This window comes from Dermacentor silvarum, chromosome 3 (genome assembly GCF_013339745.2).
Source record: "Dermacentor silvarum isolate Dsil-2018 chromosome 3, BIME_Dsil_1.4, whole genome shotgun sequence".
Lineage (NCBI taxonomy): Eukaryota > Metazoa > Arthropoda > Arachnida > Ixodida > Ixodidae > Dermacentor > Dermacentor silvarum.
The window spans coordinates 4,049,141-4,073,871 of NC_051156.1; the positions used below are offsets into that span (position 1 = coordinate 4,049,141).

A 24,731-nucleotide genomic window follows, 5' to 3' on the forward strand; every position below is an offset into this window, starting at 1 on the left:
GTGCAATGACAATCGTCGCAGCTGTCGAAGAACATTTCGGGAGGCCAAGACATGTCCGAAGTGCTTGGGCTTGTACGCTCTGTAGTGCAAGGAGATTAGTCTTGCATGTGTTCGACAAGACTGGAAGACTGTAGCGAAGATATCCGAGAAATAGTGCCGTGTATAGCTGTAACATGGAGCGCACGGATGGTACCCACGATTTTCCAGCTATGAACATATTCTCAATACAAATGAGTTTTTTCTTTCATGTTGGAAACATGGGGACTCCAGGTGAGGTCTCGATCCACAATAACGCCTAAAAACCTGTGAGTTTTCTTATATGCAATTGAGTGGCCCTCGATGCGCACCGGGTAGAAAAACATCGGTTTTCGTGTAAATGCCACTAGTGCACATTTTCCCGTTGATATTGTCAGACCTTGTCGGCGAAGGTATGCCACTGTCAGGGTTGCTGCTTTCTGTATTCTAGCGCGCACTTGTGGCCGTATCACGCCGGACGCCCAGATGCAAATATCTGCATAGAGCGAGACATTGACGGTCTGTGGTAGCGTTTCGGTAAGCCCCACTAGAACGAGGTTGAATAGAGTCGGACTCAACACTCCGCCTTGTGGGACACCACGACTGGAAATATATCTATTTGTCGGGCCATCTTCTGTAAGAACAAACACTGATCTCCTTGAGAGATAGCTCCTAATCCATCTAAAAACGTGGCCTCCAAGTTCTGCAGCCTCAAGAGCTTGGAGAATGACTTCGTGGGTTACGTTGTCGTAGGCACCTTTTACGTCTAAGAAGAGTGCCACAGAGGGACGCTTCATAGCTTTTTGTTGCTGCACGGAGGTCACAAGATCAATGACGTTGTCTAGTGAAGACCGTCCACGTCGAAAACCAGCCATAGCATCAGGGTAGAAGGGTTTACTAGAAGGATAATGATAATGACACCGGGCTGCCTGGAGATGAACAAGTGGCACAATGCTTACGCAGACTTGGACAGCTCAGAGGAGCTTCTGTGTGAATTTTCCTCCTTCACGGCAGTCGCTACCAGAAAAGGTAAGTGTCTCGGTCGACGAAACAAACTTCTATGAAACAAGACCGCTGCCTTAGTACTAGGCATTGACGATTAACCTGTGTAACCTCTAGGCCGTGTTTATGTCAGGTTTGTAGATTTGCTTAGTGCATTCGGCTACGTTCACGCGGTGTAAGAGGTGGTGTCGAGCGCATCTCAAAAGGGGTGGCTGGCCACTGCTGTCGTCCACCTCTTCACACTGACACGGCTGAAGTGAGGAGTAGGGGTCTGATTAAGGCCGAAGAGCAACTGGTTTAGGTAACTTGGTGACGTTGGTGCAAGGCCAGTCGGATGGCCCGAAGACGTCGTTGGAGTCTAGCTCAGTTCTCTCTCGCCGCCCAAGCTTTCAAGAGTGAAACCACCGGATATTAACAAGTGCACCATCCCAGCGCATTAGATTGGCAACTGGGAAGGGAGGAGGAAGTAGCTGCATAAAAAATACCGCGATAGCTGTTTCATTGGTGGAGAAACCTCAACTTCGGTGTTGGGGGAAGGGAGTTGGATAAAAGGAGACGGCTAAGTTAAGCGCGTGGCCAGCTCGACGGGAGGGAAGGAAGCAAGGCTCGTCTCAGTGGATCGAGGCACCCCTCAATGCAATCCGGTAATTCCTGGGCCCGGTGAAAGGGATGGCAGGACGCAGGTAGTCCATATGGTGTAGGTTCTGGTGGTTCGCAGACGCGCTTCGCAATTAAATGTACCGTTCAACGTACAGCAGCCGCCAGACAATCCGAATAAAAGCACGTATCTGGCGTCTTAAATGGCCATTACAGAGCGCAAGCTATTTTGCGCTGTATTAGTAAATTACCCTTCTGCAATATATATATATCCAGAAGCTACGAAAAAAAAAAAAGTCGGGTACCGACGCCGTCTTGAACTTAACGCACCAGCTCGCCGTGGCGTCATGAATTTTGACCGCGTCTGCTCGGGACAAATTTTTTTATCGGGAAAGGCCTACTACGTTGTTAAGCAGGGTGCTGCGCGATACAAACATAAACGAGAAGAGCTCAATAAGGACCGCAGTCCTTGCGTATTTCTCGTCCATGTTTGTAACGCGCAGCACCTTGCTTAACGATGTATACGATCGACTCGCGCAACAACATGCAGTATTGATCTACTACACTATTCTAAAGGAGCCAAATTTAGACATAATTTAGCAAGTTTCAAGTTGCGGCCGGAATACAAAAAGTAATACACCAAAATCCGTTACGTCACAGCTGGGGCTGCGGTGCGAAGTTCAAGAAATGGAACTTTGACCTTCATTATCTCTTTCAATAACCAACCTACTATCGCGTAATTAACAAGGGTAGAGTTGGAAAGACTATACCATTCTATACCGATTTAGTGCGTGTCTTAGGTGCCCCTTTAACGCTAACTAATGCTTTGAAGGATTATGCATAAAGTAAGCATATTCAAAACACCCCAACCAGCATTGACATCATCATCTGCAAAAGAAGGAAGAAAATTGCTGCGGCCTAGCTCAGCTAACCCTGGATTTGTAAAGCGAAAGCTTGGTTTAGCCTCTTGGTTTCACTTGGTTAGCCTTTGATTTAGCTTTAATTATTATACTTAGGTATACACTCGTCAATATAAGTAAAGTATAAATTATAAGCCGACAAGTCCAAGCGTTTTGCGAGCGCGAGCCGAGCGGCTAGCTCTTCCTCAGTCTCCGACGTTAGCTTCGCGCGCTTGGCATTCCGGACCCTCTCCTGTGAAGCAGTTTGCCGGGCGAAAGACGCGTGTCAGACGCCGCTTGCGGCGTGGTCAGACGCCGGTAAGACGCCGCGGGGTGGTCAGACCATGGGCCTCTAAAGTCCCTAGGTTTTCTGCTCAAAAAATATCTAGGGACCTTATGGGACTCTTGCGCTGGAGTTTGATAGGGAGCCTACATGCAGGCTCCCTAGAGTTTGAGGTATAGTAGCGGCGCCTTGTGGCGGCGAGAAAAGTTGTCTGGGTAGTACCAGCTTGAGTAGTATTGAGCCCTGGCTGTGGCGAAGCACATTTCTAGCCCGAGTTTTGCGTTGATTCGCACTTTTTTCTGCCCTGTTGCGAGTGCGAAAAGGCTCGTCACTTCTCACAGACCATGCCGTGAGCTGGCCGCAGCCTACTTTTGAAAAGGGACTCCCCGTGGGACGTAATGCTGGAAGCAGAAGAAATCGGCGACGCCGATCCGGAGAGACCTAGCTCAGCCTCAAAAAAGCGTCACCGTCGTTACTGCTGCGTTATGAGCTGCCACGAGCAAGAAGGCCTGAATCCCAACATCAGATTCTACCGTTTTCCTTCGAGGCCTCACGCAGCGGAGCGTCGGGTGCGCTGGATAACTTCACTACCTCACTACGAGCAGCACAGGTTCGAGAGTTAAATGTGATCATCTTCGACCTCAAGCCAATACGTTAACGCAGCGCAGCAAAGCAGTATTGATTACAGCACATCGTTGTTCGAGCGCTGTCATTAAGAGCTACATCAAGCGAGCAGCGCACGAGCTCGTGTTGCAGCACGCGATTCGCACGTACGTTACTGCGAGCTCATATACGTTACATCAGTTATCAGTTGCTAATAAAGGGACAGATGGCCGCTGCTACAGCGCAGGCATGCAGTTAACAAAGATCACTGGAGGCCCGCCGTTTCGCGGCATGCTGTAAGACCGTTGCCGTAGCGGCGCGTACCGTGGTGCGCTCGAGCAATTCCGTACACATGATGTCTGCTTATCGCTGCTGTGAATTAATTTCTATCAAACATTTCCTCGCGTTTGTGCGCCTGAATATAGCAGCGTGCAAACCTTACCTGAAGCTCAACTTCGTACGCGACTCGCTTCACTTGCGATTGACACTGCGCTAAAACTTCGCCGCTTATTTCTTGAACGGCGTACACGTATTCGGCGTTGCATAATTTCTTGCCTTTACGCAGCGTGCCACCCCTGAAAAAATCTTGGGCGCCCGATATTCGCTGCAAGCCGTGGTACAACACAACCGAAAGTGGCGCGTCTATATTGTAAACGTGCTTTCCGAAGCAGACGACCGAGCTTGGTACTACCCAGTTCAGGACAGAGGGCGGTCTTTATGATGATGATGATGATTTATTGGCATCCCCTTTGAAACGGGGCGGCGACAAATAGTCACCTAGCCTGCTTGATTTAATCAGGTATACTATACCTGTTCTTTATCTAGCATTTTTGTATACCTCTCATTATTTTTATTTTTCAAAAATTTACCTTATACCGCTGCCTATGATTTTAAGAGATCAGGTCGTATCCATCTTTTCCATGCTTTTTTCCACCAGTACTCTAATCGTCTCTTGCTGATCTCTACGGCTCATCAGTTTATGTTTCCTTCCACTTTAAACCCAAGCGCTTCTGGGAGTTTCACGTTACCTACGGTTCTCGCTGGGTGGATCCCGTCGCGTTCCATCAGGATGTGCTGAGTGGTTTCTGGATCTTTACTGCAGCATACACATAACTGCAGCGTAATCTGCACCGCTCGCTTCGCGTGCAGACTTAAACCGCGTTTCTTCTAACGCGTAAGAACGCTCGCACTCAGAACAACGCACGCGTGGGTTTCCCCTAGTACCAACCATCATCTCGTACTAACAAGGCGTAGATGTGACCAAAAAAGTTTTTTTACCTACTTTTACCTAAACGAGAAGACCAAGAAAGTGAAAAAGCATGAAAATAATATATGAAGATTGCTTGGCTAGGCTAACCCTCCTAAAAAAAAAAAACTAAGAGGAAATATGAAATAAGAAAACTTATCTCTTTGGCACGCTGCCCCTGCTGCGCTGAAACCGCACCTCAACTCGACACGTCCGCTCCCGTCGGCTTCACTCGTGAGACCAATTTCACAATAGCACAATTTCCGCAGACGCCCCCTGGGCAAAGCAGGAGCCCCATAGAGAAAGAAATGGTGCCAGCCAGCTGCGGCGGTTGTTAGGCAACGGCTCAGCTCGCGGTGCTTCCACCGGCCACAGCGAAACGGCGAGTATGCGGCCAGTGTATGTTTCGCTACAAAAGGCGTGTTCCAGTGGAGGAGGATGCATAGCGTCCGACTAAAATTCCTAGCAGGAACTCGATCTTTCAGCATCCATGGAGATTAGTAGTGCATGGATTTCTCTAATCCCTTGTGCTTCTGGCTTCAAACGTTATTGCAACTTTATTTACGGCGCATAAGCTGCCGTTGTCGGCCTAAATTACGCAGCATTCCTATATCTTTTTACGAGCAGAAGGCGGTGAGACTGCGTACATGCAGAATTATTGCGGATTGTTGCAGTTATAACGCAATGATATTCTTGAAGACGGTCAGTTTGCATAGTAATAGATCCGTTTGAAGCAAGGAAGACAGAATTTAGGCAAATTCCACGTGCTAAATATAGGGATCGTATACCGACCATCATTCTTCCCATGCTGGCTGAAAGGCCATCTTTGCAGCTTCCATAGAGCCATAGTTGCCTCTAGTGATTTTTTGTCGAAAGCTCTATGGGAGGATGTACTTTTTGGTGTAAGCTATCGGTCGAGGTCATGAAAATCGCTTTGTCGCCGCGATCTAACGCAAGGATGTTCACACATCGTGGCCTGCAGGGCATCTGACTGAGGTCCAGTAAAGCATAACGTCGACCACCGACTTTAAGTGGGGAAATCGTGTTGCGCCGCAGCAGCTTGCTGTGCTGCTATATGCTGTATAGCTGTGTGCGCAAAAAAATAAAAAACCACCGGGAGAGGGCCATGCCGCAGCTCGAGCCAGCACAGCTGTTAGCTTGCCGCCTCTATTCGTCGTGCCAGATGCGCTCGATCATGGTCCAGCTAGCGCAGCACGTGCAACGGGTGCGGTATACTCGCAGCGTTGATACGGGAACACGTATATCACAGTCAGCCTTTCTCGTGGACCCAAAGAGCACACGCTTAAACGGCCGTGGAGCGAAGCACGTCGCGTCGACAACGAACACGGCAAGAGTGGGGGCACATGCCAGAATTTGTTGAACGCAGCACGCGTGATTGAATTGGCAGGCCGCATTAACCTATCGTTTTCCGGCATTCGCTTGAACCACCCTTCTCAAAAACGAATCGCACCTCGCTAAATGTCATGCCGCATAGAGAAAGGTATCCGATTGTGCCGGGCGTTCTGGTGAATTGGTGCGGAATTGTTTGCCACCAATAAAGCGGGAGCGCTTGATCTCGCAGGACAGGCTGACTAGAGGACTGGAGCACGGCAAAGGGCGCACAGGTGTGTTGCTGACTGCAAAGCGCCTTGCATATAGCATCTCGCGTATTCGCCCAGCCGCTCATACGCGTATATGCCGGTTGCTGGCGTTAGTTTTCTTTCGCATCTGATCGCACGTACCAATAGAGAAGTCCACATAGTTAACTCGCCGCGCAGTGATGTCCGAACTTCCCTGGCCGCTCGAGGCAAAGTGTCTCGGGTATTCGCGGGCTTCTTTCACGCTCCGAAAAACACTTTCATGCAGCGCGTATTGTACAACAGAAAGCTGTATCGTGAGTTCTGCATGCTGCTCTACCATTCTCTCATAGACACTTTTCATCTAATTATAATATTTGAGAAGTTGAGCAATTAATTAAGACTAATTGTGTAATTAGGTGGAGTGCAAAAAATAATGTATCTCCAAGCGACGGCAAACATTACCTTCGTTCTGTCCAGCTACGTGATATTTGCATATTTTTAAATCAAGGTGCATGATAGTTGAGACACCCTGCACATGCTGGTTTGTTCGAAACACTTCACTCGGGACTACTACTTTCTTCACGGTGAGCAGACCATTGCCTTCATTTTATGTGCAGGATTTTCAAATTGCGCAGTCTTTAGGTTAGGCAGGCGGCTTTAATAAAAAATGTGGTTGATCCCTCTTATATAGGAATCGGTATAGAACACGAAAGTGAAACGTGTCTTCACAGAAGTAGTGTAATGTTTATTGCACATTGATATATAATGTCTATTGGTGTTTTGTGGCTAAAGCGCCCTTAGGCGTTGATGCACCCACGCTGACGCCTGGTGGCACGTCTCCTCCATCACGACTACCAACGTCGATGACCATGAGCAACCGTCGTGCATATGGAAGCTGCACTACGCTGCACACGCTAGCACAACGCGAAAGACGAAGCACGTAACTGACACACTAATACAACGCGCAAGACAAAGCACGTAACTGAATCGTCACCGAGTCAAATCAGCGCGTACAGCGCGTCGTAATTGCAGCCTCCGCGATCAACTTCAGAAACATTTTCAGAGCTAATTGCGGAGGCCACGCTCCGCTGTGCTGAGTACGGTGAACGCCACCTAGGTGGCGTTGGTAGTGCTTCTTGATGCCAGCGTCCCTTCGAATGCTGGCATCGAGGCGTCGTAGTGCTGAGACCACCGAAGCGTTCACTGTCGGTGCGCGTTAGTGTCATAATGCAGTACTTCTCTTTTCTGCTCGTAGGCGGCGGCACCGCCCCGAGCAAGAGCGCGGGTACACGGAGGAGTGTTAGATCAATGCCTCCTAAAAAAACAATGCCTGGGACGTCGCTTGCTTTGCCATTGGAGGTACGCTGCCGTGCGTTGCGAGCTAGCGCCGCGTGTTGGCGCTAGCGACTGTACTGCCGGAGTGACGCTGTCGGCAACGCTGTGTCGGCGCAGCTGACTACGTTACAGAAAGTACGCTACAGTGGCCAGAATCACTGTAACTATACGCGTTGTGCAGGCGGTTGCTTGCGCGCTCGTGGCGTGCATTTGAGGTGCGGCGTAGAGCGCGCGCCTGCTGCGTGACAAAATTTTTCTTCGAAGGAAGACCAGCTCTGGGCCGTCCGGCAGAAGATGCCGGCCGAGTCCAAGTCCTAGCTTTTTTATAAGCTTTTTTCGGCCGTCTTTCGACAATGCCGTGTAATGAGTTTTGAAGTTTTGAGCATTACAGTCACTTGGCAGATTTTCGAAGAGTTAAAACTTTGTAAAGATTGGTAAAATCGTGGTAAAAAAATGCGTGGCGAAATCGTGGAAAAAAAAATGCGTGGCGAAGAGAGCTACGCTCAAAATTTATCTCGTCATTAACTCCTGTACAGCGCCGCGTCGCTAGCGCGTTGGAGATAAGAACGCTGGCATTCTTTCTGCCGACGGTCAACCGTGCATGCTGTGTTCGCCGCTGCCGAATAGTTTTGCCAGAAGCTCGCTTATGGACACAAGTTCGTCCAAATAAAGGCTACTGTTATCCCAAGTCACCTCCTCTCTTTGCCAACTGACAAAGACCGCCACTTCAACGCGACAATATGTAGCATGAATGTCGTCTGGTGAAGCAAAGGTCACGGTAGGCAAGGGCGGGTGTGCGTCGTCTGCTCGAGTTACCATGGCACGGCGACGCGCCGCCGCCGCAGGTGTGTTGCAAGCGTTCGCCGCGAGAGGATCTAGGGGTTGTACTATGTGGAGAGGAGGAAAACGGAAAGGGTAGGGCGCCGCGTCTCCGGCTCACGTCCCAGGCATAGTTTTTTTTTAGGAGGCATTGGTTAGATATATAAGGCGCGTCTGTGTAGCTCTCCCCAAATGCGTTTGTGGCGCAATGGGTTAAACGCTCGGCGATCTATCGTCGCGGACCGAGAGGTCGTGGGTTCGATTTCCAAATTTTGCATGTTTGTGGAACTTTTTCTTCTGGTTTCTTTCTTTGTATTATGTTCTATGACGTATTTCCGTGACGGAAATACGTCAGTGAAGTCTTGGTGGACCCCGGCATAAAACACTTTCGTGTTAAAAATAGGGATGCATGCATTCAGCTTAAGTCCGTTTTGTTAATTTAGTTTTCTGCCCTAGCCTTTGTGTTACGAATGCTTTAAGCAGCAGGAGTATTTTCGCTAATGTATATTTGTCCCCAGGCATATACGGTAGCCGTGAACGATAACTAGCTCGGAAGGGCTGCAGTAGCTCATGACACACGTTATGCCGCGAGGCGACATATCGTTTTGATAGAATGCTGTACTTCTGCGGTGTAAGCGGATGTTTTCGCATTCAACGCGGCGAGTTAGCAATTTATTTGCTCGGAAGAAATTTAGAGCAACTGCAAATAGCCCTCGTTCCAGCTTTTAAGCATTCAACCTGCGCATGCGCTGCTAGTTTGTTTTCCGGCTCTGTGCACGCAGCTAAATACCGTTACAACTGGTTAGATTCGGTTCCAAGTCATGCGTTTACACTCATAAAAAATGACTTTGCTCAAAATAAACTATCGCTAAATTTCATAAATCTGTTGGAAGAAACGCAACTTGGTCCGATCGGTGGTTGTTCATGTTTGACGGGGGTTGGAGACCCCCTTCGAGCGGCCGGTGTCTGGTGTGTTCTGAAGCCAGGGCCCTACTTCGAACTCTGCGCACTGCATACACAAACAGGCGCCAGACATCGGAAGCAGACGACCTTATCACACAGATCGGCGAACGAAACAGAAAGGTGCATCCCGACTCTCAAACGGAACTCTCACTTGCTTTTATCCCAAGATACACTGACCAGGTAACCTTAAAGTTTTTAACCTCGTTACACCAGTGTCTAACATGCGTATTTAGCTTCTTAAATGACAATCGATGTTACTGCCTATACATTATGGGATGCTATATTATATACTGCAACACGAGTCGCTGCACGGAGTTGTCTTTGATGGTCGAAAACAGTCAAGTACCTTGCCTGTAGCAGTGGAGCAACGTCGTGCATAAGTGCTTGCACCTTTCGGAGAGGAAGTACAAACATTTGCTTCCTTCAAACTCTGGCTCATTTGAAAGGCTCTCTAAAAAATGTCGCAGTTTCGCCCGAAAGGCGAAGCATCCATTGCGATAGCAAATTAGTAGACAGCTATACGAAGTAAGCTTAGTGGTTTTATCAGGCGTATAAATTTGTAAACATTCGCTTACTAAATTGACAAGCATGGTGTCACACGCGCACAAGCAAACATGAAAACATCTCACTCGATGACCACGCACACTCGGTGTCAAAACTCTGGAGTGAGGAAGCGTTGCAGCAGCAGCGAATGATTGACCTTCGTGCCTCCTCTCGCTTCAACGCGAACTAAGCTGTGAGAACACAGCGCACACGAAGCTATCCGCACTCGGCGCACTCTGTCCCCAAGGCAGATCGCTTTCAAGATAGGGCCCGCGCCACACGCAGCAGCCGCCGCAGAACGCCTCCCTCCACTCCCACTGGTGCCTTGCGCGACGGAAGACTGCGCGCTTCTTCCTCGCTTTCCTCCCTTGCGCACGCGATATTAAGCCACCATCGTCGGCTCACCCTCGCATGATTTCATTTGCACATGCAGCATACGGCGCGCGGTGACGATGTTATCGTGAGTGGACTTTATAGAGAACATCACGGCGACGCCGACGGCAGAAATGCGCCTGAAGTGTCCATATAATTGCTATCGCAACAAAAACTGATGCGGCTCGCCGAACACGCCGGACGTTCGCACGCACAGCCCAACTATTTCTGCGGTTTAATCGCTGAAATCCTTGAGACCAATGAACATGACGTGATCGGCAGCAAGGATCCTTTTGGCTTCGACGAAGTACATCAATTCGACACCACAATCGAGAATCTAGAGCACAGCACCAAGCGAAAGTGCCGCCGCAGGACTCTGTATATTGCAGAATATTGATTCTGGAGTTGCGATCCTCAAGCTTCCGCCTGCGACACAAACGCCTATTGCTCCCCTAGCGGGCAAATTGAAACGTCTAAAGTCGCCTCATGGCATCCTGTCTCGTCGGAGCGGCCGCGTACGGGTGCGACTGTGCAGGGACGGGGCCTCGCCTCGATGACGTATCAGAATTTTCTTTTTTCTCCTCTCCGTTTGGCAGCATGGTCGGTGTGCGGCGCCTCAGTTCGGATCAGCTCAATTCACGTGAGCGAGAAGTTGGCGCGCTTATCATATTCGCGGCGTGCGTTGTTTCGTTTCGCTTGTGAAAGCGCGGAATGCAGCGATGAGCGAGCCTCCTGACCGACAAAAGGTGATCGAAAAGTACCTCCAAGGGTTACATCATCATGAAGACGGCTACTCACATGGCTGCCTGGGCCCGTATTTTGTAGCGATTCCTTATGACTTATTCTATACTAGTCTTATCATCCACCGCTCACGGCTGGCTGATCCCGTTGATAACGCGAGCGAACCGTCGCTCTGACCACTGACAAAGCGCGATAAGCGCGAAAAGGCATGAGCACCGGAAAGGCATCGCTACAAAATACCGGCCCTGAAGTCAGACGATGAGCTTAAGCTTTTTGAGAGGTCCTTGGCTGCCTGTCAACGAGAGGTATGCTGCGTGGTCATCAAGAGACCTGAACAAGCCGTCTAAATGTAAGGATGTATCGACTGCTTCTTAATGTTTCGCTCTGCGCGTAGATTTATCATTAAAAAACGCAGTAGTAATTTTAAACAGGGACTCAATCCGGCAGAGCGACTTGTTTTCAGTTGCGGTTAGTGCGCAACACTAGACAATTGATTTATGGTGATTCGCGTTTTTCAAGATCATTGTTCTGGTTACCGGTTCAGAGTTCCCCTGGCACCGATTTATTTCGGTGTGAGTGGAGTATTTTTCTGGTTACGGCGACACGACCCGATCCTCAGAAATTTTGATAACGTAAAAATAACTGAACTGTTATTTTTCGGTTTCAGTCATGATTAGAACCGCGCATACAAGCTAATTGTGACTTTCAAAGAATGAGAAAGTCTGCCCCTGTGCTCTTTGCATAAATGCTTCAGAGCTGCGCTTGGGCGTTTGTTTTGTACGCATCTGCGCATATTTTTATTGCGATAGCAATTATATGGACACTTCAACCGGATTTCTGCCGTCGGCGTCGCCGTGAGGTTCCGTATGGATAAAATTTTCGCCGCGCGCCGTTTGCCCGAGCGGAAGCGTGCGGGGGCGCGCGCTATCACGGAGAGCGAATGCACTCACTCTCCCACGCGCAAGCAAGGAAGCGGGAAGCCAGCGCCGGAGGGAGCGGGGGGGGGGGCACTTCTACTCTGCCAACAACCGCGCTCGTCGCTCGCCCGCACCGTCTCTTATCTCGCCCACGCGCAAGCAAGGAAGCGGGAAGCCAGCGCCGGAGGGAGCGGGGGGGGGGGGGCGCACTTCTACTCTGCCAACAACCGCGCTCGTCGCTCGCCCGCACCGTCTCTTATCTCCACATGGCTCTGACTTTATGCACTGTGCATTCGCCGCTCAGTTTCTGTTGAAGCGATAGACCGCACGTACCTTCGCCCGCTGCAGCGTATGGGCTTGCTGCCAGCGTTTTGACAGTCGTCTGCAGTCATTCAGTGTGATCTATTCATGTTTGTTTGTGCGCGTCACACCACGCTTGTTCATTCAGTTAGTAATAGTCGGGCCACATTTTCCAACGCACGCTACACATGTAATGCTGCCCGGATCGGCAGTGCAGCGCTACAGGTGTGTCCCTTCGCACGCGCTGCCCACGGGAAGCGCTTCTCATCAACACCACCGTTTCACACGCGCCTTCTTGTGGTCATCGAGTCTCTCTTCATGTCGGTCTACTTACGCCGCAGCACACCTGCTTACTTAAACAGCTCATGTTTACTACAATCCATATTGCTACCAAAGCCGCTCACCTTACTTCGTATGACATTGCTGTGTTGTATTGAACCACCCGTTTTCATTGCTTCGCCCTTAGGGCGAAACTGTGACATTTTTTTTTTTACATTGAATTCAATACATTCATTGAACATTGAATTCAATTCATTAAAAATTGATTTTTTTGAACATTGAACAGTTTAATATCAGGCCTATGCCTTGTAGCAGGACCACGGATGGCACACACGGCCGTGTCACGACATGGAGTACAGCTATGGTGGCCCTTCTAGCCACCATAGTACAGCCCCACCACAATTCGTGTCTCGTGTTGCGCGTTTCGCACAATTGCTTTTTCAATCCAGAAGGGTGTATGAAAGGTCGATGGTCGAAGTCAAAGTCATAATCATTACTAAAGCTTTCGCCTTTGGGTCTCTTGGGCGTAGCTCATAACATGAATGTCATTACATACATGTCATGTAGGTGATGAAATAGCCGCCTACGTCTTGGCGTCTTGTGGTCGTTTCGTTAACATGGTGAGCTCCCCGCACACTGCTTCGCATAACATCGATTCCCACAGGGCGTGCGATCTGCCAACATTTTTTCTCTTAATTGCAATTAGAATATTGGCTATCCCCATTTGCTTTCCGATCCACACTGCTCTCTTCCTGACTCATGACGTTAGGTCTAACATGTTTCGTTCCATCGCTCTTTGTGCGGTCCTTAACTTATACTCGAGCTTCTTTCTTAACCTCCAAGTTTCTGCCCCATATGTTAGCGCCGGTAGAATGCAACGATTGTACACTTTTCATTTCAACGACAGTGGTAAGCTCCCAATCAGGCTTTGGCGATGCCTGCCGTATGCACTCCAACCCAATTTTATTCTTGTGAACTTCCTTCTCATGACCAGGGTCTCCTGTGAGTAATTGTTTTAGATAAACGTACTCCTTTACAGACTATAGAGGCTGACTGGCGATCCTGAATTCTTGTTCCCTTGCCAGGCTATTGAATATCGTCTGTGTCTCCTGCATATAATTCTTCAACCCCACTCTTAGACTTTCTCGGTTTAAGCTCCTGAATCATTTGTTGTAATTCTCCATTATTGCTGAACACGACAATGTCATCTGCAAACCGAAGGTTGCTGAGATATTCGCCTGAGATATTTGCCGCGGCTGGCATTTTATACCGTGACCTCGTGCTTAGCATCGCAACACCATAGCCACTTAGCGAACGTGGCGGGTAATTATACAAGCTTAACACGGTTTATTTATTTACATATACCTTATAGGGCTCAACAGAGGCGTTGTGCAAGGGGGACCAAATACAAAAGTCTAGACAAAGTAGGACACCAATAAAAAATTGGCTGTGGCTTAACTCAGTTATGCCTGGGTGTGCGTAGCGAGAGGTACAGTTACTGTTATTGTTTAGCTTGGTGTTTCAGTCCATGGTTGATCCGCGGCCCTGGCACGAGATGCCGAACTAGACGACCAACCATCACATCATCTGAATGCACTCGCCTGGCCGCTTCGTACTTACGACGCTTCTCGAGGCGTGCGGCACGTTCTTCCTCCGTCTCCTCGGCTCGCTGCCTCCTCTTGCATTCGTTCCGACGACGAAGCCGGGCTTCTTTCAGTCTCTCCGATTCACTTTCCATATCTGCCGATGAATCCCACCGTGCCCCCCCTTTTATATATACGATGCAACGCCGGCAACGCGCAAACGCCGGCAACGGCTCAGCTCGCGGTTCGGCCACCGACCACAGCGAAACGGCGAGAATGCGGCCAATGTAGCTCTCGCTACAAAAAAATGTCGCAGTTTCACCCGAAAGACGAATCAGCAATTGTGATAGCAAATTAGTAGAGAGTTATACGGAGTAAGGATAGCATTTTTATCAGCTGTATAAACTTGGACATGCAGCAGCACCAGCAACGTGCAGAATTGTTGTCGACGCCGTCGGCGTCTTGCCCGCACCGAACGCGCGCGGCGTTAGTGACTGTTGCCGCTGCCTCTCTGGGCGGCTTGCAGGTTTTCGACGTGATCAGAACGGGACACTCGTCGAGCAGCGTCGGAAGTCTTTACCACCTTCTCACCTCTAAACGTTTTTATATAAATACGCATTTGGTGCCGCAGCTAAACGTTGCCTCCCCTCCCTCCCTCCCGGCCCCCCATGGCCTATCGCGCGACGGAAGAAGTCGCGTTTACTCTCCGCCGTGCGTTCGCTCACCGTGAAAGCGCGCGTCCCTCGCGCACATACAGCATATGGCGCGCGGCGATGATTTCATCGCCGTTGGACTCTATACGGAACCTCACGGTGACGGCGATGACGACGCCGCCGGCAGAAATCCGCTTGGAATGTCCATCCATTTTATTACGGCTATCGCAATAAAAAACAACCGCAAGATAGAGATAAGTGCAAAACTAGCCATCTCAGATATTAGCTTACAATATATTGCAATTCGAGAGAAGCGATATGAAGTACAAGACAACTATGCATCATTGAAAACAATAAGGGAAATGCACAAAGTATTATACATACGGCAAAAAAAAAAAAGAAAAGTGGAACAAAATATTCAGAAAAACACGGTGAGGAAATAGTGCTTGATTACGCGGTGTTGCCTTTATTAAATCAACTGCTTAGTTCTCAACATCGCAGGAGGCTATAAACAATATAAACACGCTCGATCGACAATATGGACATTGTTTCATTAACCAGAAGCAGCTCTTACTGTGTTCGCCTTATGTGCCATTATCGGAAGCATCAAGCAATGTTTACGTCTATCACGTTTATCAATCATATGAGGCTGCAGAATGGCGCTGACAAGTCAGCTACGAAAGGGATGCGAAAGCAATAGATGAAACAAATAAATGCTACAGGAGAAGTCGGTATCCATCAGCCTTAAGAGAAGGGCCCCCGTTGAGCCCAAGTTGGCCAGCTGTGGTCACTGTAGGATAACAATGCTGTACACCTTCACGTGTTGTACGTAGTGATGGCGAGGGTACGTGTGAGAGGGGACATGACGCCGGCAGGACAATGACCCTTGAAGTCGTCCAAATCAATGTCGTATACCACAATGGGTACGTCGCCCATGCCGTCGTCGTAAGCCTTTCGCATACGGGTCCGCAATTCCCCGGGTCCCGCGAAAGTGGCGACCTGCGTGTTGGAATGTAAAGAGTCTACAGTGACAACGTTCATAAGTTAAATAAGTAAGCAAATAACAATGCAGAATAAAGCCAACATGTTTTAGAAAAACTCGCTTTAGAAATGGAACTACTGAAACGCCTTTCAATGTTCGGCTTGTTGCCCAACTACCAGAACAAGGGAAAAGAGCTACGTAAATCTGAATCATAGGGGAGACACAAGTTTTGTTTTCCCGAACTGACTCTCAGCAACGCCCCAATAAAAGGCAGGCCAACTTCAGCAATGTACTTGTTTACAGATATTAAGAATTTCTTTCATTTTTCTCTTTTAGGAAATTCATACTGCCAACTTTTTTATGCTCTTCTTGCAGCGAGAGAAACGCTGTTTACGTGACCTGTGAGCATTTATTCGCAGCTGGAATGCAATATTCGCTGTGGCTGCTTTAGCCGTTATCGCTTCTGATGCTGTAACATTTCTCAAATGTGTGAACTTCCCCGTGTAATAATGTGCCAGATTGTTGTCGACACAGTGCCAGTCTGTCGTTTCTTCATAATGACATGCGGCGTTCGACCTTCTACAGTAAGTCTTTCCATGGCGTTTAATTTCATGCCAACTGCTACTGTTAGCCCGAGGTTTGACAATTGGCGCTGGTAGCTTACCACTTTATATTCCAGATGCATTTACCGCTCAAGGAATGCAAGCTGAACCCTACTTCTGACATTTGCATTTTGGTTCGATATTATTTGCAACTTGGGCAAACTTATTTTCTGACACCTGCTGCAGCCAATGCTCTAATTTAGATTATGTTTTCTTTGTGCTTTTAAGAAACCTTACATCAGGAGCTCTTATTTACGTAAACACATTGCAGTAAAAAAGAAAGTTTTTTTCCGGCCACCATAGCAGTGATACTGAATGGGTGTGTTTCAACTAAACGCAAAAGTTAATACCTAGTCGCAGGAGGAGCTGTATTTTCAATTTATGCGATAATTGTTTTTATAAAAATTCTTAAAACAAATATTTCAATAAACTCCTATAAAAAGTTATGATCTAACTCTTTTGTAAACTCCACTAATAATACATCTCAAACGGGCAATATTGTCGTATTATACTCCTCTCTGAAATACAAAGCTAATTCGTGACTAGGACTTATACAATACCCTTATTTACATAGGGACACTATCACGTGAGCTGTAAACCCGTATAGAACATTTCTCCCTTTCAGATGCTTTAAACAGATGTTTTAAAAAATGCGACACATGCTCTTGGTGGAATGTTACGGTTTTGTAAACTTTGTGCTTGTATATATTTTTTTAATCCTACAAATTTTCTGTAATTAGTTTGGGGATGCTAAATTAAAGTACTGCTTCCCAGAGTTCGTAAAGTTTTTTTCCCTTCAAGCGCAACAAATTTATTCAAGCCGGTTCAACGAATGTCTGATTAAAGCATTTCGTCATTTTATATGTGATTAGGGACATCGGAGTGGGCCGCTACCTAAGGATCCCTCTCATGTGGTGAACAATTGCGAAACTGCCAAAATAAATACAAATGAGGAACTCCAGGTTTAAAGGGAGCTTCAATCACCTAATGAAGAAACTGGTTAGGGAAACTGAGCATACGAATCAGTCCGCCGAACTTGACCTATATTTAGTGAAGACCGTAATCAGCACCTATGTAGCACGTGCATAAATGATGAATACCCTCGCTGAAAACGTCCAACTGGATAATTTCATTTCTTGCCATTTATTTATTTCCCCTTCAGGACCCTAAAACAATAAATAATGGGGCATATTAGCATGGAGGAAGAAAGAGTATTATTACAAAACTTGGAGGGCAAGAAAGACACTGGACCGAGAAAAGGAACACACCACACGCGCTCACTCACAAGTGGTCTTTGCTGCACGTATGGAAACATACTATGTCTTCGACGTCTACCATCGTGCGCAAGGCGGTTGAGGGGGCCTCTACCTTGGCATTGGCGGCACGCATTTAAACATACCATGTGCAGTAAAGATCAGTTGAGACTGAGCGCGTGTGGTGTTTATACGTTTTCTTCGTCCAGTGTCATTCTTGCGCTATAAGTTTTCTACTAATGCAATACCAACTACCTCACCTATGCGTCATATTGCGAGGAAAGACAGTAACTGCTGATTTATGGCCACGAATGCTTGCCATGGCGTTACTATGACCTAGGCGTCATGACGTCTGGTGCATCGTTTTTAGCAATGCGTGTCTTGAATTCGCGTGGTAGCAGAAGGAACGCAGAAGATACTCGGCGAGACTTCAGGGTCGGAGGAGTAGAGTGTCCGTTTTATTTGGTGACGCTCGTTTTTGGGGAATAGCCCGAAGCAGAAAAGCGAGTGGCGCGATTTTGAACACCCACTGATTATGTAGGTAAATATACCCGTGGCAAATGCCAATTGGAGCAAACATATTCGTTTCGGTCTGACGCATGTCTGATAAGCAAGATTTACGGAGATAGCAATTGTATGGACACTCCAGGAGTATTTTCGTCGTCGCCCTGATGTTCTGGATAAAGTCCAAGTGCGATAACATTGTGCCTGCGCACCGAAAGCTATGCGTGCGAGAGAAAGTTTGCGAGGGTGAGCCTAGGATGGCTTGATCGCGAGCGCGCCACGGAGAAAGGCGGGGAAGAAGGGCGACGTCTTTCATGGCACGCAAAGGCACAGGGGGGTCTGCTCTGGCATTGGCTGCGTATGGCGCGGCTGAGCGCGGGCGGCTACGCGGGCCCTGACTTGAAAGCGATCTGCGATGGTGCCAGACACTGTGTAAGATACCGTGGAGCCAGAGTAGATGCACCGTGGGCTGACAGCTTCGTGTGCGCTGTGTTCTCGGCGCTTAGTTCGCGTTGAAGGGAAAGACAGCACGAAGGGAAAGACAGCACGAAGGTCAATTCACTCGCTGCTGCTGCGCGCTTCCTCACGCCAGCGTTTTGATAGTGACTGTCCGTGGTCATCGAGTGAGATGTGTTCAGCCGTGCCTATGCGCGCGTGACAATAATAAATTTTATTGCCATAGTAATTATGTGGCCACTATATACGCGCATTTATGCCGTCGGCGTCGTTGTGGCCGTCGCCATGAGGTTCCGTATAAAGTCCACGAGCGATAAAATCGTCGCCGCGCGACGTATGCTGTATGTGCGAGTGAAAGAGTGCGAGGGTGAAGCGGCGATCGCAGCTCAATCTCGCACACGCATAGGAGCGAAGCGGGAAGAAAGCGCTCCGTCTTCCAGTCGCGCGTAACACTCAAGAGAGAGGGGGGCGGGGGGGGCGACCTACTCTGGGCGCGCCTAAAGTCCCTATATAAGAAAAGTACTGCCATCCTTTGATAAACCCCGCTTCTCTCTCTCCTGTATCTCTGATTGGACGATGATAGCGCGCGCTTTTCACTTCTTTATATTTTCTTTTTTTCCGCATCAGAGCCATGTTGAAAGTCCTCTGCGCAGCCGCATTAGCCGGCGGCGGCGGCGCGCGGCCGGCCTGAAAGCTTCAACGTGGACTTTCTAGGTGCGCCACCGTCGACTTGGCTTTCGCAAGCAAAAAGTAAAGAAAAAAGCAAGCGCTTTAGGAGAGGAGGCGGCGGAGGAAAGAGTAGATGGCGGCACTTTTCTTATATAGAGACTTTAGGCGCGCCTGCAGAGCCGCGGAGGGTCGGGAAAGGGTGGAGGGTCGTTCTTAGTCGTTCTTAAAGTCACTGGAACCTGGAAACAACCGCAATCGCTGGAGCGCGCGCAGGCAACACTGCGCTGTTGTTGCCAGATTTGGTGCAACGCGTATGTCGGGCGGCAGCAGCTCAGCTATGTAGCTTCGCTTTCAGCGGTTTATATTATCGCTAATCGAAACGCATTTCATCGTCCTTTAGATAAAAGATGAGATGGTGCATTTTCTATGCTGCGAAGCAGTACAGATAAGTACGATCGGAAGATTTTTACGGGCGCCAAATTGGATGCAGCGAGACCAGCGACAGGACGAGCGCTCGAGCCGCCGGCCTTTCGTTTATTTTTCCAGATAAGTTTTGTGCTCGTTTGGGAGCCATCCAAAGAATATATTGTTATAGCGTCATGCACCGCGCGTGCCTATGAATCTGGGCACCTGATGTAATCGCTTTCTACCCTCGTTCTCTATTTTGTCCCTTCCCCTCTTTCTTGCTGTGTGCTATATATTACACGCGATACCCGCAATAAACGTTCTTTGGTCGGTTGCTCTGCTTGGGATTACGTGGTAACTTCATATACTAAATTGCTTAATTGCACAATTAAGCAACGTTACTCATGTTTTAAGCATCTTATACGTCGCAGGCCTACGTGAATCTCGGGTTTGCTTACATTGACTGTTTTATCCTCGTAGCTAGCTCGTAGCTATTCGACGCGCTGCAAAGAACGCGAGCAGTTCTTCCTCGGGTTTTCTAGGCTTCCTACGGTGAAGACCGGCACTATGGTTGTCGCAGTGGGCACTGTGAAATCCACAAACAAAACCATGTTTCGCTGAGATAGCTACGCTATAGATTACATGTACTCAGAAAGTGAAGCATTCAACTGCGCGGCCCCGGTTCTAAATGCAAAACCCACCCGATGCTCGTGTGTCACACTGAATTTTTTAGGCTGACTATAGGTATCAAGAGTTGCCACTCATCGTTTATAAGCGTGGATGTAGTCGCTTTATAACGTGGCTATTGATTTACCCGCGCTCGAAACGATTGATACAGATCGACTTCGACGAACATAAACTGTCGCTGACTGCAGTACAAGGAAAGGGATGCTAAAACGGAGTTTTCCAGGTCACGTTCCCGTTGTTTTAAGCAGTGATAAACAACAACACAAGGGAAAATGTATATTTTAATATTAGACATTGACAGGTCGATTGATCTTTATTGCAGCTGTTATCTCACTACATTGTTATTTTTTACACAGCCGCCCGCCCGCGTTCCGACGCTGACATTTTGCTCGGTTCTGCGTATTTCTGGGTATCTCCTCGCCTTGTTTGCGCAAGGCAAACCGTAGTCTACAAAGAAAACGCGTGAAGCATCTCGATCACAATATGGCATTTACGCAATTCGATCAAGTTCACCTAGTGGGAGTGGAATTAGCGCGCTTTATTCGGTGCAGCCAGATAGCACGGCGCTTGCTGTAGCTCTTCCCGCTTAATTGGTATCGCGAAAAGCGCCTTCTAGGGCTCCCGGTGGTTGCTGCACCCGAAACCGCAGCAACCGGACATTTCCTGTCGTTTTATTTCAAGTCTACGAAAGTTACATATGCCCTAAATTACACAAGACGAAAACTCCGACCTCGTCGATGGCTCATACGCGCTGCGTGTGCGAGCGATGCCTTCGTCTGCTTGCCCGCTCCGGGGCGGCGTGGACCATCTATGGCGGAAAGTGATTACCTCACGGCAACTGACCAATCGGCGGCGCGGCGGCGAAGAGAAAAGGGATGCGGTACTTTCCAGGTTCCAGTGACTTTAGTCGTTCTACGCCGCGCGCGCCTCGGGTGGCTGTGTCTTGAAAACCACCTGGGGCGGGGACAAACACCGCTCTGTGCTGTTTTTCGCGGCTTAGTTTGCGTTGATGCGAGCGGCTGCAAGACGATCCGGTGCTGCGATTCGCTCGCCCTTTCTCAAGGGCGGGTATTGCGGGTAGCAACTTGAACTCAAACGCCCAAACACAAACCTTGAAGTTCGTGCCGCTCCCTTGTGACACTAGGGCGCACTCGGGGTGTTCAGGGAACCGCGTGGCGTTCATGTGGCAAATGGCAGCGTAGTGCGTCTTGTCGGGTTTCTTGGTGTAGTTCTCCCATGTCGAAGGACCCAGGCTTACAGTGCCCATGACTGCCTGGCGGGCCGTAAATGTGTCGGGAGCAACCTGTGCAGATCGAACTGCAGCTGAAATGGTGCTTTTAACAGCGGAGCTGTTTAAGATGACCGTTATTCCGTTAGTTGTCCACAAAAAATGTGGGCTGATCCTGGCGCTAGTGCAGAAAGGGTCCAAGCGCATTGGCTCATACCCCTGTGAACTACCGAAGCTGAGCCTGGCGAAGTCTAGCTAAGCATGGTTAGGAGTACTTAAGCTTAAGGCTGTTTCACATGGCGCGATTTTCATACACTGACACAGCGAATTCTGTCGCTCAGCGACCGCCGCGACGTCGCGGGCTCTCCGCGACTGGATTCCACCATGTTGGAAGCTCCGTCGTTGAATCACAGCCATCGGTGCGATGTGGGCGGAGCAACGTGACGTAACAGCAAAGGCCGTCGAAATAGGCGCCTTCCTGTTTTACCGCGTGTTAGAAGCTCAGCGGAGCAATGTCGCACACCAGTTTCAATTATGTTACAACAGAGCATACCCACCAGCGCCTGTGGCTCAGGTGCTTCATGTACCATTTTTGTTTTCTCGAGCTCACACAATTCGTTTAAAATGAGAAGCTGCACGCTATCCAGGTCAGGAGCAGACGCTGCCTTCAACATAGGGCACGTACCCACTCGATCGTCACCACTTGATCGTTAGCCAATCGATATCTAATCGATAACCGATCAATAATCAATAAATTCCGGAAAATTCTGGGTATGACTTGGTAGTGTTTAGCCCAGCCCAAATACCTTGCGATAGCCAATCAATAGCTAATAGATAATCGATCAATAAATTCCGGAAAATGCTGGGGGTGACTTGGTAGTGTTTAACCTAGCCTAAATACGGGGCCAATACCTTGCGATATCCAATCAATAGCTAATTGATAATCGATCAATAAACAATAACTTCCGGAAAGTGCAGGGGATGACTTGGTAGTACGTAGCCTAGCCCAAAAGCCAGGACTAGCTAGGTGCCCATCAGCTCCGCTGCCTCTTTAGCATTGCGCCCCGAGTGCAAGTTACGCTAGTTTTTTTTTTGTTTTTTTTTAAATATTGGACGCGCAACCAAAAAAAAAAAAAAAAACTTGCAGGACGCTTATGCTTCGCCTTTAAGAGTAGAACGCATTCAAAGATCCCGAAAGCATTCAAAAATCCCTCACTCTGCTTCTCACGCTCCCCGGTAACTGCAGCTTATGTAACCTAATGTCTACTGGAAACGCTGGTGCCGAACGCTTTGCACGAACGCGAGCAGCTTTCTGGTACAAACGTGGGCCGATCTTCTGTTATTACTAATTAGAGAGTTATAGCTCAGCGGGTTTACGGGCCAGCGGAAGAGCGTGCGAGCGGAGACGGCAACGGAGCGCGACACGAAAGAAAGAGTTTTAGCCCAGTGACCCCTTGTTCAGCCACCTGTCGAACAAGGTTGGAGTTAGCGTCAGCTCGCGGCCAAGCGCTCACTGCAGGTTCTCGATCCCGGTCATCCACTTCGAATGGTCGCCAAACGGCCTCGCTGCTGAAACATCTCGCAGTATACAGAGGTTGTGAAACACATCCAAGGCTTTCTCGCCTGCGGGCAAGCCAGCACCGCATTTGAATACGACGCCGACGACATGCGGCTGTTCGCGCGGGTGCACGTCGCCATGTTTGTGTCGCAAGAACGCTGGTCCGCTGCACGCGCTCCGCTGGGGAAAGGCAACCAGCGTAGCAAAGTGCCCGCTCCGTAAATTTTACCGTAAACACGCTGGCCGCGCCAGCGTACCGCACATGCGCAGTGGCGTCTCCGCTCGCCCGCTGAGCCCGCTGGCCCGTAAACCCGCTGAGCTCTCTCTATTGCTTCGCACGTTTAATATTTCAGTCTGAGAAGATTCAACATGAAAGCCATACGCTGTCGGTGTTTTCTTTCATGACATTTGTTTGTGGGCAGTCATTCTCAAAATACCGAGGAATACCTTTTTAAAGAATGTAAGACAAGGTATGCGCAACTTGGGTGATAGAAGAACTTTAGTGCCGTATAGAATATATAGCTCAGTTTTTGGTCACGCTACGCCAACGCCGGCTACGGCGCCGACACCACATTTTCTGCAACACGGGGCCCTTAACGGTATCGCGTTAACAAAGGCAAGCAAGTAAACGGGACAGGCGCTAACTAGTACTTCATTAATGGTAGAAAACATTTGATCAGATTCTGCACGAGGCACACAATAGTGCACATGCATGCGCAATGAGGTCTAACATCTGTAGAGGCTTAGCTTTTGTTCTAGCTATTATTGCATTAAATTATTACCACATAGCCTGGCTTGGTACCACCTACCATGGTATTTTGTCCTGAATATTACATAACCTAGCCTGCGTTTTTCAAGTGCGCACACCCCGCCGTGGTTGCTGAGTGGCTATGGTGTTGGGCTGCTGAGCAAGAGGTCGCGGGATCGAATCCCGGCCGCGGCGGCTGCATTTCGATGGGAGCGAAATGCGAAAACACCCGTGTACTTATAGATTTAGGTGCACGTTAACGAACCCCAGGTGGTCCAAATTTCCGGAGTCCCCCACTACGGCGTGCCTCATATTCAGATCGTGGTTTTGGCACGTAAAACCCCATAATTTGTATATCGATCTATTAATACTTTTGTGCTTTTATGCATAAAACGACACCTGCCGCGGTTGCGCACGCTAACCTTGTAGGAACAACCCGAGTAAAGGACGAAAGCAACGAGGTCTGTACTGCCTATTTCTGACTCAAGGCATGCACCGCCTGTCGAACAGCACTACTATTGTTGCCGTGTTCCTGCTTGTTTCTAGGCTCACATCATCATACTCTGCACTTCGGCCCCTGCTATGCACCACTCCACAGATATAAAATCGGAGTAGTACAAACACCGTTGCGAAAACATTGCCGGCCGTTTTATGTGCGTTTTTTTGCGCTAACTATGATTGAAGCGATTATCACTGTGTCATGTGTGCGAAGTTCGCGATGACTTGCTCATAGGTAGCTAGCTAGTGGCTCTGCATGCTTTCTTATGCGCTAGCTAACTCAAGGTGAAATGAAGTTTGCGCAAGCTAATTGTTGAGCCTATAGAATTGTCTAGCATCAGCAGATATGTCCATGGATATCTTTGTACCTCTTTCTTTTTTCTCCAGTTTTGTTGTAATCGTATTGTAAAC

At 48.7% G+C, this 24,731-nt stretch overlaps 1 protein-coding gene across 1 annotated transcript in view; it reads right to left on the reverse strand.

Moving 5' to 3' along the window:
* Positions 1–15,421: 15,421 nt before the first annotated feature.
* The window catches only part of LOC125944161 (uncharacterized), an 81,389-nt gene continuing 72,079 nt past the window's right edge, over positions 15,422–24,731 (reverse strand). The window contains exons 4-5 of the mRNA XM_049664371.1: positions 21,400–21,591; positions 15,422–15,729 (exon numbers count right to left, since the gene is read on the reverse strand). Of these exons, the coding sequence (XP_049520328.1) occupies positions 15,547–15,729; positions 21,400–21,591 (375 nt within the window). The 3' untranslated portion in view covers positions 15,422–15,546. The remainder of the gene's footprint in view (positions 15,730–21,399; positions 21,592–24,731) is intronic.